This window comes from Sarcophilus harrisii, chromosome 1 (assembly GCF_902635505.1).
Source record: "Sarcophilus harrisii chromosome 1, mSarHar1.11, whole genome shotgun sequence".
In the NCBI taxonomy this organism is placed as follows: domain Eukaryota; kingdom Metazoa; phylum Chordata; class Mammalia; order Dasyuromorphia; family Dasyuridae; genus Sarcophilus; species Sarcophilus harrisii.
This window is the reverse complement of record NC_045426.1, coordinates 201,338,368-201,353,984: the sequence shown is the minus strand read 5'-3', so window position 1 is coordinate 201,353,984 and position 15,617 is coordinate 201,338,368. Positions and strand designations below refer to the sequence as shown.

At 32.0% G+C, this 15,617-nt stretch overlaps 1 protein-coding gene across 5 annotated transcripts in view; it reads left to right on the top strand.

Annotated features, from left to right (window-relative positions):
- The window catches only part of LOC100923239 (fibrillin-2-like), a 117,817-nt gene extending 102,989 nt beyond the window's left edge, over positions 1-14,828 (top strand). For 4 of the 5 annotated variants that reach the window (XM_031968608.1, XM_031968613.1, XM_031968605.1 and 1 more), the window contains 2 exons: positions 9,569-9,731; positions 13,054-14,828. In XM_031968608.1, the coding sequence (XP_031824468.1) occupies positions 9,569-9,731; positions 13,054-13,428 (538 nt within the window). In that variant the 3' untranslated portion in view covers positions 13,429-14,828. The remainder of the gene's footprint in view (positions 1-9,568; positions 9,732-13,053) is intronic. The other variant, XR_004234188.1, reaches the window with a different exon arrangement.
- The last annotated feature ends 789 nt before the right edge of the window (positions 14,829-15,617 follow it).

Here is a 15,617-nt window from a genome sequence, read left to right as displayed (position 1 = left end):
TTTTAATTTCATGGTTGCAGTTGCTGTCAGTAGTGATTGACCTTAAAGCCTAAGACTACAAAAAGTGGTACTACTTCAATTTCCTTTCCCTTGGTGTGCCAGGAAGTGATAGGAACAGATCTTTGGTTTTTTAATGTTAAGTTTTAACTTTATTTTTTTATTTTTATTTATTTTTTTAGCATTTATAATCTTTTCTTCCACACTGATCAAAATATTTCCCAATTCCTTTTCCTTTCTGCCATCAGAGTGATATCATTTGTATAAGACTGTTTCTCCCAACAGTTTTAATTTTTAACTTTTGATTCATCCAGTCAAATATTTTTGTATAATGTATTCTGCATAGCCTTATCATAGTGATTATAGCTTTGTAGGATAGTTTAAAATCAATAGACTCTATCTACTTTCCATTCTTTGATTCTGTTGTTATTCATGATCTTTGTTTCTCCAGATGAATTTTTCTAATGTTCTATTACCTCTTTAATTTCTTATTTGTTTTGTGGTTTGATTTATCTAATTCTGAGAGTGCAAGGTTGAGATCTCCCACTATTTCTTCTTGCTCTCTAGTTCTTCTTGCAACTCTCTTAACTTCTCCTTTAAGAAGTTAGATGCTATACCACTTGGTGCATATATGTTTAGTATTGATATTGCTTCATTGTCTATCCTTGCTATCCTTTAGCAAGATATAGTTTCCTTCCTTATCTCTATTAATTAGACCAATTTTTGCTTTTGCTTGATCTGAGATAAGGATGGCTACTCCTGCTTTTTTGACTTCACTTGAAGCATAATAGATTCTACTCCAGCCTTTTACCTTTACTCTGTATGTATCTTCCTGCTTTAAATGTGTTTCCTGTAAACAACATATTGTAGGGTTCTGGCTTTTGATCCAATCTGCTATCCGCCTCAGCTTTATGGGAGAGTTCATCCCATTCACATTTATGGTTAAAATTACTAATTTGATACTAGTCATTTTAAGGAATGCTTCTTTGATTTCTATTCTTTCTAGTGTTTTTAATATGAAAGATTGCTAAACTTTGTCAGCATATTTTTCAGCATCTACAGAAATTATCATAGTTCTGTTGATTTTGTTGTAACATATTATAAATAATAGCCAATTATGTTTATAGTTTTCTTAATATTGAAAGAACCAAACCTTCCTGGTATAAATCCCACTTGGTAATAGTGTATAACTCTTTTGCTCAAAATTTTTGCTTCAATAGTGATTAGGGAAGTTAGTATATAATATTCTTTCTCTGTTTTAGTTCTTCCAAGTTTAGGTATCAGCACTATATTTGTGTCTTAAAAGAAGTTTGGTAGACCTCCTTATTTTGCCTACTTTTCCAAATAGTTTACATAGTGTTAGAATTAATAGTTCTTTAAATGTTTGGTAAAATTCACTTGTGAATACAGTTGAACCTGGGGATATTTTCCTATGGAGTTCATTAATAGCTCATTCAATTTCTTTTCGAAGATGGATTTATTTAGGGTTTCTATTTCCTGATCTGTTCATCTAGATAATTTATATTTTCATAAATACTCATCAATTTTACTCAGATTGTCAGATTTATTGGCATATAGTTAAGCAAAATAAGTTTTCCCCTACGTAGTTTGGCTGTCTCCCACAAATTTTGGTATTTTGTCTCATTGTTGCAATTTTCTTTGATGAAATTGTTTCTATGATTTGAATCACTCAATTTTTTGGATTAGATTATTTACTTTCCAATTAGTTTTAAACATGTCTTTTCAGTGCCCTTTTTTGAATGTAATTTTAATTTTTGTCTTTTTGCATTTGATTTTGAGAATGTCATATCCTATTACATGGTCTATTATTTCTGTAGATGCCATGTGCTGTTGAGAAAAAGGCATATTCCTTTCTATTCTCATTCAGTTTTTTCCATAGTTGTCATATCTAACTTTTTAAATATTCTATTTACCTTATTAATGTTTATTTTCTAGTTGGATTTATCAAGTTCTGAGAGGGGACAGTTGAAGTCCCCCAGTAGTATGGTTTTGTTGTCTATTCTTCCTGTTTCTCACTTAACTTTTCCTTTAAGAATTTAGTTGTTATACTACTTGGTACAAATATGTTTAGTATTGATATTGCTTTATTGTCTATGGTACCTTTTAGCAAGATTTAGTTTCCTTCCTTTAATTAGGCTCCTTTCTTTCAATTAGGTCTATTTTTGCTTTTACTTTGTCTAAGATCAGAAGAGATACCCCTGCTTTTTCTTGTTCTTTTTTTTTTTTAAATCACAGCTGAAACATAAATTCTGCTGCACTTCCTTACCTTATCCAGTGTGTAGATCTCTGCTTTTAGTGTGTTTCTTGTAAAAATGTCAATTGTAGGATTCTATTTTTTGATCCACTCTACTATCTGATTCTGATAGCAGAATTAATTCCATTCATATTCATAATTATATACAATACCTTGTATTCCCTGCATCTTATCATTCCTCCTGTTTTTTTTTTTCCTCCCTAATTTCAGCCTTTCCCTCCTTATTTTGCTTTTGTCTACTACTTCTAGTCTACCCTCTATTTTGTCAGGCCCATAACATCTCTTTATTTAATCTCCTCCCCTCCATTTTCCAGTTTGGGTAAGACAGATTTCCATATTCAGCTTATTGTGTAAATTAATTATTCCCTCCTTGACTCAAATGATGCTCATCACCCACCCCCATTTTTCCCCTACACTGAAATAGATCTTTAGTACCTCTTCATGTGTGTGTACCTTTCTTTTGCACCCAATGTACTTTTCTTTCTCATCCTTTATTTTTTTATTTACCCTCTCTATAAATTCATTTTAGCTATACAATTTGTGATACGATTTTTAAGTGTTAATAATATTATCTTCCCATGTAGGGATGTATATAGTTTTGTTCCACTGAATCCCTTGTTTTCTTTTCCTTTTTATCTGTTTATGCTTGTGTCTTGATATTGTAGGTCAATACAGCTACAATTGTAGGTTTTTTCCTATGAAAGTTTAATGTATTATGCTTAATTTTGCTGAGTAAATGATTCTTGCTTATATAGTCCAAGCTTCTTTGACCTCCAGAATATCATGTTACATGACTTCCAGTCCTTTAAAGTTGCAAATGCCAGATCTTATGGAGTCTAGTGATTCTGGTATTTTCTTTCCTGGATCTATTTTTCAGGCACTTATTTTTCCTATGAGTTATTTTATATTTTCTTACATTTTTATTGTATTACTTTATATTGTATTGATCCTTGATATCATATAGAATCATAAGCTTCCCAGGTGTTGTTTTCCTCAATTAATTTTTGTTCTTTCTTTTCCATTTGGCAAATTGTATTATTTATGGTTTTTTTTTTTCCTGGATTTTTAAAATCTCCTTTTCCATTTGACCAGTTCTATATTTTAAGCAGTTTTCTTAGACCATTTCTTTGACCATTTTTCCCTTCTACTTCTCTAATATAATTTTAAGCTCTTTTTGGAATCTCATGAGCTCTTCCTGTGCTTGAGACCATTTCCTGTTTTTCTAAGCTTTTGTCTTGGTCTTACTCATGAACACAATATTTTTATAAGGCCAGATTATTTTTTGGTTTTGCTCCTTTTTAAACTACTTTCTTTTAAAGCAGTGGTTGCAGGCATTTGTTGTTTGCCTGATATTATTCTGAGACCCACAAAGTACCCTAATGTCTGGAGCTGAGCTAAGGGATTGTGCTGTGTAGTGCTGTCATCTGGCATGGCTAGAGTCTGTGAACTCCCTGGCTATGCTAAAGCACATATGGGGTCTTATTGCTGGTGTTCCCCTGCTCTGTCATCCTGGGTCTCAGGATGTCCTGGTTTAGTAAGATAGGGTTTAGTTTCCTCTCCTGAATGGTCCCTCCCTCCCCACCCAAGAAAGACTGAAAGAGACAGACAGACAGACAGAGAACCCTTCCTTGCTGTTTCCACTACTCCAGGACCTGTTTGGGAGTATTATTTTGTGGTTGTCAGAAGATTAACATGGGGAACACTATAACAGTAATTCACTACTTCTCAATCTAGCTCCCAAAAGTACTTTGTCCACTCCATCCTATCTTTAAAGGTGTTTTTTTTCTTCTGATTAATTTTTCCTTTGATCTCTCCTCTTTATTTCTGTCTTCCCTTAATTCCTTCCCTCCTGTTTCCCAAACAGGAGGTTTCTAGACTAAGTTATGTATCTTTCTTTCTTTCAACCAGTTCAGATAAAAGATACAAGAAGTGTCCCACTCCTTGCCCCTATTGACCATTCTTTGTCTAAATTCCTCTTTAAAAATTTCATTTAATTCAAATTAATTTCTTACATTTTTTCTTTCTTTCCCTCCTCTCCCTGTGTATTCCTCTTCCCTTCCATTCATCAAGATTATCAAAACATATCAGTAAGTTTCTGGCCTTTTGTCTAATTGAACTCTCTCTGACCCTTAAAAATGACTGTTTTGAGTTGTGAGGAACTATATCTCTCTCCATTTAAGAAGGTAAATAGTTTAACTTTGTTTTATATGATTATTTGTTCATGTTCATCTTTTTATGATTCTCTTGACTACTTAAAGATTTAATGTTTAAAGGCTGAATTTGCTACTTGGATCTAGTCTTTTTCTTAGAAATGTTTAGAATTCCTCTTATTTCATTAAAGGTCTATTTCCCATCCTATAGGATTATATTCAGTTTTACTGAGTATGTTATTCTTGGTTATTTTTTTTCCTAGACCTGGTAACTCTGGATTTTGCTATTGTTCTTGGTAGTGATAATTTAAATTTTCTTTCCATATGTAACCCACAAAATCTTTCAAATTCTACTTTACCTTCAGTTTCATTTAAAAATATCTGAGTAATTTTTAAATAATTTCTCATATTACATTTAGGCTTTTAGTAGTTGTCATCTTTAGAATCACTTAGTGATTCTAAAGTACCCCTTGATCAGTTTTTCAGATCACTTGATTTTCTTGTGATACATTTCAAATTTTCTTGATTTTTTGAATTTTTGACATTTTTGGCTTTGCTTTATTATTTCTTGATATCTCATGAAGTCATTAGATTCTATTAAAAATTAAAATTTCACTTAAAATTTTCAAGGATTTATTTTTAATTAACTTTTATTTGTGAATTCCCATTTTAAAGTTATGGTCATCCTTTTTATTTACTATTTTGCTCACAGATTCAAGTTAATTCTATTTCTTGGTTAAATTGAGATGTATACATCTTAACTCCCAAAGTGAATTATGACGTGATCATTTCATTCAATAAAAAATATTGAGAAAATATATGACTACAAAAAATATTCTGTTGACTGTTCGTAATTCTTACAACAAGGAAACATAATGGCCAAGATGGTAGAAAGTAGACAGGACATTGTCTGAGCTCTTTCTAACTTCTTTCAGAATCAACACTAAATTCAGATCTCTGAACATTTTTAGGAGTGACAAACACAAATATTTGGGGTATAATAATTTTCCAGCTTAAAGTATCTTGGAATGACTTCAGGAAAGAAGGTTTGTCTTAATTGGGTAGGAGGAGACCAAGCATGGAGAATCTAGTGGGAAGCCACTAGCCCAAAACAGCAGCATTGATTACTCTGACCTGGTTCAGAAGGTCAAATCAGTAGAACAGCTATGAGGCTTCCAACACAAACAGAGAAGGCAAATTGTGAGGTCCTGAACCCCAGCATAACAGCATGGCCAGGCAGTGCAGTGGGGAAGCATGCAGAACCAACCCCAGAGCATTGTGAGAAGTTATTCAGAAGAAGCTCAGGACAATCTCCCCTGTGCCATAAGAGCAGACCTCAACCTTTAAAACTGAGCAAAAAAGCAAAAAGAGCTCTGTTCCAAGAGAATTACTATGGAGACAGGGAAGACCAGAATACAAATCCAGAAGAGGACAGCAAAGGAAGAATGCCTACAGATGAAGTCTCAAAGTGAGATATGAACTGTCTCCAGTTCAAAAGGTCTCTTGGAAGAGTTCAAAAAGGATATAAAAAGATATAAAGATATATAAAGATATAAAAAATGTGATGATATAAAGAAAGGGGTGGGAAAGGGATCATTCTAAGAGAAGAGGAAAGGGGAAGTTAAAACAGGGTAAATTATGCCACATGAAGAATCACAAAAAAATCTATTATAGTTAAAAGAAAGAAGGGAGGGGATGAGCACTGTTTGAACAGATTTGGCTCCAGAAGGGAATAACATGTGCTTAGTTTAGTATAGAAATTTGTCTTACCCTCTCAAAATCAAATAACAGAAAGGCAGAAATAGTAAATGCATTTTTTTTTTCAGATCACGATGCAATAAAAATTACATTTAAAAATTACACTCAAAAGAAAATTACATTCAGTATAAGGCCAGGGGAAAATGTAATTGGAAGCTAAATAATCTCATCCTAAAGAATGAATGGATGAAATAGCAAATCATAGACACAATAATTTCATCCAAGAGAATGACAACGAGACACCATAGCAAAATTTGTGTGATGTAGCCAAAGCAGTAATAAGGGAAAATTTTATATCTCTAGTTACTCTTGCATAAAATAGAGAAAGAGAAGATCAATGAATTGGGCTTGCAATTAAAAAATCTAGAAAAAGAAAAAAAAAACCCTATGTAATACTAAAAGTGAAATTCTAAAAATAAAAGGAGCATTAATTGATTCTTTTAATAAATTGAAATTAATTTATTATAATTATAATTAATAAAATTAATAAATTTGAAAGTAAAAATTTATTGAATTAATTTATTTGTGAAAAAAAAACAACAAAATAGATAAACTCTTAGTTAATTTGATCAGAAAAAGGAAAGAAGAAAATCAAATTGTTAGTCTCAAAAATGAAGAGGAAATTAAAGCAATAATTAGGACTTATTTTGCCCAACTTTATGCCAATAAAATTGATAACCTAAGCGAAATGGAGGAATACTTACAAAAATATAGACTGCCCAGATTAACAGAAGAGGAAATAAATTACATATATAGATCCATTTTAGAAAAAGAACTCCAATACTAGTATTTGAAAAAATAGGAAAAGGACTACTATCAAATTCCTTTTATGACACAGACATGGTACTGATATCTAAACCAGATGGATGACAAAGGAGAAAGAAAATTATAGACCAATAACAAATATTGATACAAAAATCTTAAATAAAATATTAGCAAAGAGTTTACAGAAAGTTATCCACAAGATAATATATCATGAACAAGTAGTATTTATGCCAGGAATGCAGTGCTGGTTCAATAATTAGGAAAACTATTAGTGTAATTGACCATATCCATAACCAAACTAACAAAAATCATGTGATTATCTCAATAGATGCAGAAAATGTTTTTGACAAAATCCAACACCTATTTAAAAACAATAACAGTATAGGAATAAACGAACTTCTCCTTAAAATAAACAGTAGCATCTATTCAAAACCATCAGCAAGCATCATATGTAATGAGGATAAACTGGAACCATTTCCAATAAGATCAGGGGTGAAACAAGGTTCCCCACTATGACTATTACTATTCAATACTGTATTAGAAATGCTAGCTTCAGCAATAAGAGAAGAAAAAGAGATTAAAAGAATTGGAGTAGATAATGAGAAAATCAAATTATCCTCTTTGCAGATAATATGATGGTATACTTAGAAAATCCCAGAAAATCAACTAAAAAGCTATTAGAAATTTGTTTTACCCTTAAAGGTAGTAGGAGAGGGGAAAGAGATAGGAAAAGGGGAAATTAATGGAAAAGAGAGCAGAAGTTAAAGATAAGAAAGGGGGAGCTAAAAAATAGGGAGGACAGATTGAACGAAGTTATGGTCATAAGCAATAGGTTGGTGAGAATGGAAAAAGTGAAAGAGGAGAGAAAAATATAACTTGGGTAAAATAGGATTGTGGGAAATACAGAATTATTTCAATATGATTAATTTACTCATTTTCCTAAGATTGGCCCAACCTCATACGTTTGCTGTAAATTATTCTTGATAATAATAATTTCTTATATAAATTGTAGCAATATTTTTGTTAGGCTTTTGTATGAAAATTCATTCATGATATCAGCCTATATTTTTCTGATGTACTTTAAATATTTACCTAGTTTAAGAATTAGGACTCTAATTTGTTTCATAAAATACTTTTAGTAGGGTTCTTTCTCATCTTTGAGAATAATACATGAAATATAGGTACTATTCTTTAAAAATCTGAAAGAATTCTTTCTTCTATGGATCAGTTTGATCAAAGGGTTTTGTTGTTGTTGTTGTTGTTGTTGTTGTTGTTGTTGGGCTTTATTTTGGAGGCAAGGAGCAGAGTGTAGTCTTTTTAGAGCAAATCTATTTCTTTTCCTGAGATTAGGTTATTTAAGCTCTATTCAATTTGTTGATAGTTTGAATAATTTATATTCTTCTTTTTCTTTTGATGTTCTCAGTTTTGTTTCCAAACAAATGAACATAAAGATTATTCTCTTAATTTCTTATGCTTTTACTGTGATTTCACTCTGCTCATTTACTATTTTATTGATTTTATTTTCTGCTTTGTTTTTAAGCAGACTAGCTAAAGTTTTTAACAATTTTGTTATACTCTTCAAAGAACCAGCTTCTGTGTTTATTTTTTGTTTGTTTGTTTTTAGGATTTCCTTTTATTCTTGTATCTTCACTCAAGTTGTTTTTCTAAAAAGTAGATATGATCATGTCAAACCAATCCCCTGGTCAATGAGCTTTGATGGCCCGCCAATTACTTCCACCAAGATTGAATATAAATTATCTTTGGCCATCAACTCTTCATTAATTGTTTTTTTTTCTTACCTTCCAGTCTACTCATATTTTACTCTTTTCTGTGCCCCCTTCATGTCGACAACACTGGCCTACTTGGCAGTTCTTCAAAAATGACAGCTCCATATCCTTTTTTCCTCTGCACTCTTACTTGGCTGCCTACAAATTCTAATACTCATGGGTACTGATTCTTTTTGGATAGCTCACAATTGTTCCACTAATATTAGAATATCAGTTGAGTTATTAATAATAAAAATATCAAATTATTAATAAAAGTATTAAAATAATAAATTATATAGTAAAAATAAAGTATTATTTTCTACAATTTGATAGCTTTATGGCCTTGTCCCTCAAATATAATTCATTAATTCTTTCTATAACAGTCAACATATCACATTTAAAGATTTGATTTATACTATGATGATAACCATTCATTATAGAGATTCATTTATGTTACTAAAGTATGAATTCAGTGATTATTCCTAAAACTAGGATAAATAACAAGCTAGAAATAAATGCACTCCTATGGTATGACCTTTTAAAGCACTTGCATTGGAAGGTGATTCTCTAGCTTTAGTTTCCCTATGTGCATAAACTTTTTAAATATTTCTATTTTAGGAAAATAAAAGAAGTTCATAATGTAATATCATATACTTTATTGCTTTCAGTCAATCCAAATAAATTTTTTCCCAAAAATGTTATTGAATAGTAAAAAGTGAGAACATCAGTTTTCATGAAAAAAAACAACTGTTTCTTTTCAAACAATCTTCTGGGAGAAAGCTGGGAAGAAAATCTAGGCAGATGTTATCAGAATATGTGTTTAAAATTATCATTTATATGATCATTTTTGTCAACAGTCATTGCGTCTCGGAAATGGGATTTAACAAAGGCCAATATCTAGAAGTGGATACACAGGCAGATGAAGAAAATACTTTGTCTCCTGAAGGAAGCAAAATAAATGGCTACTCCAAGAAAGAAAGCAGACAAAACGGAAATATTAACAAAGTTGAACCAACTGTGGTAAGTAAATTTACTACTTAGAATTTCACTTTAGTTAGTGTTAATATTTCATTTATTTGAGAAAATGACATATATAAATGTGTTTTATCTTTTAAAGTGGAGCTCAATATACTTAAATTGTCATAGTCGATGAGTTGGAAGTTAAATTACAGTGCTAAGTAAAAGTCCAAGAGCCAATACAAAAAAACATACAAATGATTATTTTAATATAATCTACTGGAGGATTTAAATATTAATAATGGTGTTAAAAGAAGTACTTTTCTAGATTTCTTCTAAATTAGCAACACTGTTTTTATTGACTAAACTTGGACCAATTAAGTGCTAGAACTCTTTTTTTTGAGGTAGGCCCAAACCTGTGATTTCCTCAGTTTGGGGAATTACCTGTGTAGGAAATTCCAAATCAAACTGACAACTTTTAACTTGTAGCCTAGAGTTCACTTGAGACAACTATTCCCTTGGAAAAAGTGAAATTTAAATCCCACATATCCTCTTCCATCAAGGACTCTGGAATTAAGCATTACATTATAAAATTAGAAGAAATTTTGGATTGGGAGATTCAAGTTGCTGAGCTCACCTTCTTGCCTGGTTCATAATATTACATAGTGTCTCTTGGGAAAAACTAGAATTGACAGTTCATAAACAGGTAAAGAAGTCATTTGGATTTCACTATTCATAAAAGTATAGCACACAGTGGTTCATCCAGATATTTTTGACCACACAATATATCTGAAAACATTATTAGTAGTAATTGAATGAAAGAATGAATGAAAAAACAATTAATAAGCATTTACTATGTATCAAGCACTGTTGAATTAGAAAAGATGAAACAATCCCTTCTTCCAAATCCAGTATAAAATAGAATTCCAAGTACAGTACAAAAGAGAGTTCTAAAGAACAAATTGAAAGATTTCATTGAATAATCAATTCCAAAAGATTGTTCACTAGACTAAGAAGAGTCACCCACTCAGGAGATCTTAAAGGGAGTGAATTCAACCACTAGATCTTTCTCTCTAATTTTCATTTAAATGGACCAGATTTCTTCTCCCAGGGATATTTTGAAATACCCATTCTAAGTTAATTCTTAATCTATAAAAAGAAAAACAATCTTGTCAGAGCAAAGAGGAAGATTGACACTTAAGAAACAGTGAGACAGGGCCAGCTAGGTGGCACAGTGGATAGACGACCAGTCTTGAAATCAGGAGGATCTGAGTTCAAATTTGGCCTAAGACACTTTAACGTTTCTTAGCTGTGTAACCCTGAGCTAAGTCACTTAACCCCAATTGCCTCAGGAAAAAAAAAAAGTGAGACTTACCTTCTTCCTGTGAAACAAATGCTTATAAAATTTCTCTCACATCTCTAATTACAAATCCTTTTATAATAAAAAAAATTCTGCAATTCATTAGATAGTTTTCTGTAGCAATAATAACAAATGCCCCTGGCCCCATGGATCTGGGATGCTCATTTTTGCTTCTTATTTAAGAGATTTCTCTCAATATTGGAAACAAGAACATCGATGGAATTCAGTCTTAGAGAGGTCTGGTGCCTGAAGAAAGAGGCAGGACTTTTTCCCCCTGTACTTTCTAGCTGGGAGCTCTTTAGAAGAATCACTTCAAAAACTTAGGTTTGGCTGATATATAGAGTTGCTTCAAAAGAAAGTATAAAAGTATTTTATGTACTTCCTTTTGAGCAAAACATTTGTTTCCTATTCCATTTCCTAAGTGTGTTTTTAAATTTTTCCTTAAGTAAACAGCAGCAGTAACTTTTTAACTATTAAATTGACATTGCTTTATTAGAATTTTATGGTGGTCTACAGTCTCTGTACTGTCTGAACAACTTCCATAAGATACATATTCTCAGACAAGCCAAGTAAAGACCTGGGGCTTTTCCTTCTGTCTATGGTCATCTTCTCTGAGAAGTATAGTTAGAGAACCACTCCTCTAGTTTTCAGTAAGCTAGGACTGAAGGACACAAGAATTCCTTATTTCTCAAACCCATAAGACTGCCTCCAAGCTTCTCTTAGGATCTCCTTTCAGTCATCTACACTAAACACATCAGAAGAAGCAACTAGGCCTTCCTGATTTAATATCAGGGTCATCTTATTTATCACATGTGTTGACTATCTTCTAAGAGTAGTTGTCCTTTTCTTTAAGACTGGAGCATATGCTCAAAACTTGCATAGATCATAAAAAATTCTTCCAGCCCTTTCCCCTCCCCCAAAACAAAGGAGAAAGATTTAATTGTTAGTCACTCCCTTTAAGATCAACTAAGTATTCAGTTTTTCCTTTTTTTAGGACAAATACTCTGAAGCAGTCTTTTTCTCTTTGCTGTGTCCACCAAGAGACTAACCAAGGTTTGTTGTGTTATCCTAAAAAACCAAAACAAAATAAACAAAAAAAAAAACCCTGTATCTTTCATCCCTGAACCAGCATACCTGGCTCACTGAAAAGAATGAGAACAAATATCACTGGGAGAAGCCCGGTTCTAGGCATTCTTCATTGATAATAGTCTATTCAGAACTAATAGGAAGCAAAAACTGCAATTTCCCTGATTACACTCATTAACCCTGAATGAAAAAGTTCAAGCTGAACTTTCACCTCTCCAGTTAAAGAGATTGTTTTATATAATAAAAAGGGTGTAATAGAAGTAGGAAGAATTTTAGAAGGATGGAAGTGCCGTAGTAAGAAGGAATATTACATTAATTTTAGACTTAGAAACATCACATGCTTTAGGAATGAAAAATCTCTGAAAAACAATGATACTGCAATATTTTTCCTCTTAGACTCAAAATACTTACTTTTAAAAGACCCATTCATAAAATATCATTCCCTATTTGCAGTACAGATTTTTCAGATCTTTCATTGTTCCTGAACTTAGTTATCTGTATGATGACAGATTTTTTTTAAACCAATGAATGTTCTGGAGTTCTAGAGAATATTAATAATTTGTCTTGATCTGATGTATTTATTATCCTCCATACACCAAAGCCCTCTAAATAATCCTAAGAATAAGAATTATAATTAGACTATCCATCATTAGTAGATCTGGTCTCCGGCAATGGGACATTTTACTATATATGTATATTCTTTTCATTGCAAGCAGATTGTATTATAATCTATGATTACCTATTAAAGTCAGAATAGTTTATGAAATTTTCATAGAATTAACAGTTCTCCCAGCTGACAATGATTTCTTCAGAACTAAGAAACTAGGAGTAAGAAGGTTTGATTGATTAAATTGAAGTTTCAAATAAAGTCTTTAGTTCTCTTGCTCTGTATAATTGCTTTGTAGCCCTTATTTCTGAAGATTATCTCCTTTTTTTCAGGTTGAAAAGATGGATATAGAAAGTGTAGATATGGACACTCCAATAAAAATGAAATTCAATCTTTCCAGCCTTGGCAATAAGTTGCATATTCTAGAAGGTATGCCTGCCATTGAATCACTCAACAATCACATTCAGTATATCATCTCCCAGGGAAATGACAACAGCATCTTCCGAATTGACCAACAGGATGAGTTAACCTACTTGCATATGGCCAAGAAAAAATCTGTACCTGGAACTTACACACTGGAAATCACTAGCATTCCTCTGTATAAGAAGAAAGAAATGAAGAAATTGGAAGACAGTAATGAGGACAACTACCTCCTAGGGGAGCTTGGTGAAGCTCTCAAAATGAAGCTGCATATTCAGCTCTACTAAGGCCTTTATAGACTTGATTCAGTACTCAAATCACTTTATAATCACTAAATAGTTTATGTATTTAATCCACTTGAGCATATCTACTTTCCACAAGCTATATAAGGTGTCAGTGACTTTTTTTAAGAGGAAAAAATAGACCTTTAGTTCTTCTTCCCTCCCTTCCCACTTGCCCCTGCCCCCAAATGTACTTTAAACTCTGCTGTGGCCAAAGATTTGGGTACAAAGGAACCGTGGTTACTGTGTTTTTATATAATTTCACTCTAAAATACATTTTAAAAAAAACATCCTAAATATTCAAGACATAGCATATGTCACTAAATGCATAAAAATAATGTGAGCTTTTTTTTTCTTGTTTGCAGTCTGTAACAAGTTAGGTATTTTGCTATAGTTCCTAATTTTAAAAGTATAGATATTTATTTTAGTGCAGTAATATATGGAGAAATTAACAGACTAAGCAAAAAAGGGAAACTCATTTGTTTTTCTTTAAATTTACAAATTTGAACTATTTAATTTTAAAGGTGATTAAAAAAAAAGATCCAGTAGATTCAAGAGATGTTTCCTTTTTCCCCCAGTCATCCAGCCTGTCTTAAAGAGAACCTTGCAGAGCTGAATGAAAATTATAATAATTTTTAGATATGAGAATTACATAAGACTCTGTAAAGGAGCATCGAAGTTAGAACAGCTCACTGTGTATGTGTTCTATATCATCAGACACATTAATGGAAGATGAAGCACAACCCCTGTAGCAAAATACCTTGACTACTTGTAATACCATTAGCATTGCAGACCAAATTGTACTGTTTCCTTCTTAATAACCTCAAGGAACTACATATGCTACCCACAACACCTCATTCTTTAAAAGGGTGCTCTACATATTTGTGTTACTTTAGGCAGCTGAAATGTTGTTCCTTTGAAAGGAACTCCTGAAGTTTCCCAGGGTTTGGTGCTGGCTTAGATTAATGGTGCATTTACTATGATCAAGCTATTTCAGGATTGCCATATGTGCAAACTAATCATGCAGTGCAGCCAAGGAAATGCGTGTGTTTTTTTTTTTTTTTGAATTTTTTTAGAATATTCATTATAGTTATATGCCGTATGCTTAATTTTGTCATAGTCTATTGTGTATGAAAGTGTCTGTACAATTACTTGATGTTTAGTTTGCTTTAGTATTTTTTAAAAAGCTATGTTATTATGTGCTCATAAGGCTTATGTCCCAACAGTGCTTTTTTGACAGTTATCTATAAGGATTTCACATAACCGAACTTCAGCCAAAAGCACATATAGGTTTGTTTCTATCTTGTACCTATGCTGACAAAATTAGTAACCAGTTATATCCAGTGTTTTAATATTGTGTTTTGTTTTGTGGGGAAAGAAATATTATAAATTTGTAATCAAGTGTTTGTGAGGAAAGATTTTTGGTTTTTGCTTTTGTTTGTTTTTATAGATCTGTATCAAATATGAAAACACTTTTCTTGCATTAAAAGCTTATTTTGGGGTAGATTTTCTGTAATTACCTGTATTTTAAGAGCATGGAATTTTTGCTCTACAAATATATTCTCACAAGGGACATCTGACATTTATAAAACATATAATTTATCTCCTATACAGATTCATTTTCAATGAAACATTTGTCATCAAGATGTGACTTTCAATCAGGAAGCAGCCATGATATATAGTAGATAACAGTGTTGGGCTCAAAGTTTGAAAGATCTGGGCTCAAATCCTCCCACTTGACCCAATATACTATGTGATCCTGGGCAACTAACAAGTGTTCAGTGTTCTCAAGCAATTTTCAAAGTTGATAATGGGAAATTTCCTTACCAGAAAGAACTTTTTTGCAAATGAAAGCATAATTCTTTTTTAAAATTTTTTCATCAGCCTCATATTTGCTTAAATAAGTATTTTTGCAAGAATTTTATAAGGAGCATCTAAGGAGCTCATTTAGAATGACTATCTCTATGTGTTAATACACACAGTTTTTTAATATACTCATCATTTTAAAATTATATAAGACCATAGGTTTGGAGCTATTAAGGATTTTAGAAGCCACTTAATTCAACTCATTTTACAGATGAGAAAACGGTGCCATGTTGCCTTATCCATCAGTGAACTAGAGAGAGAATCCTTTTGGGAGACATTTTCTACTGTAGTCATCTCCAGAGAAGCTTTAGGACATTATTTAAGGATAG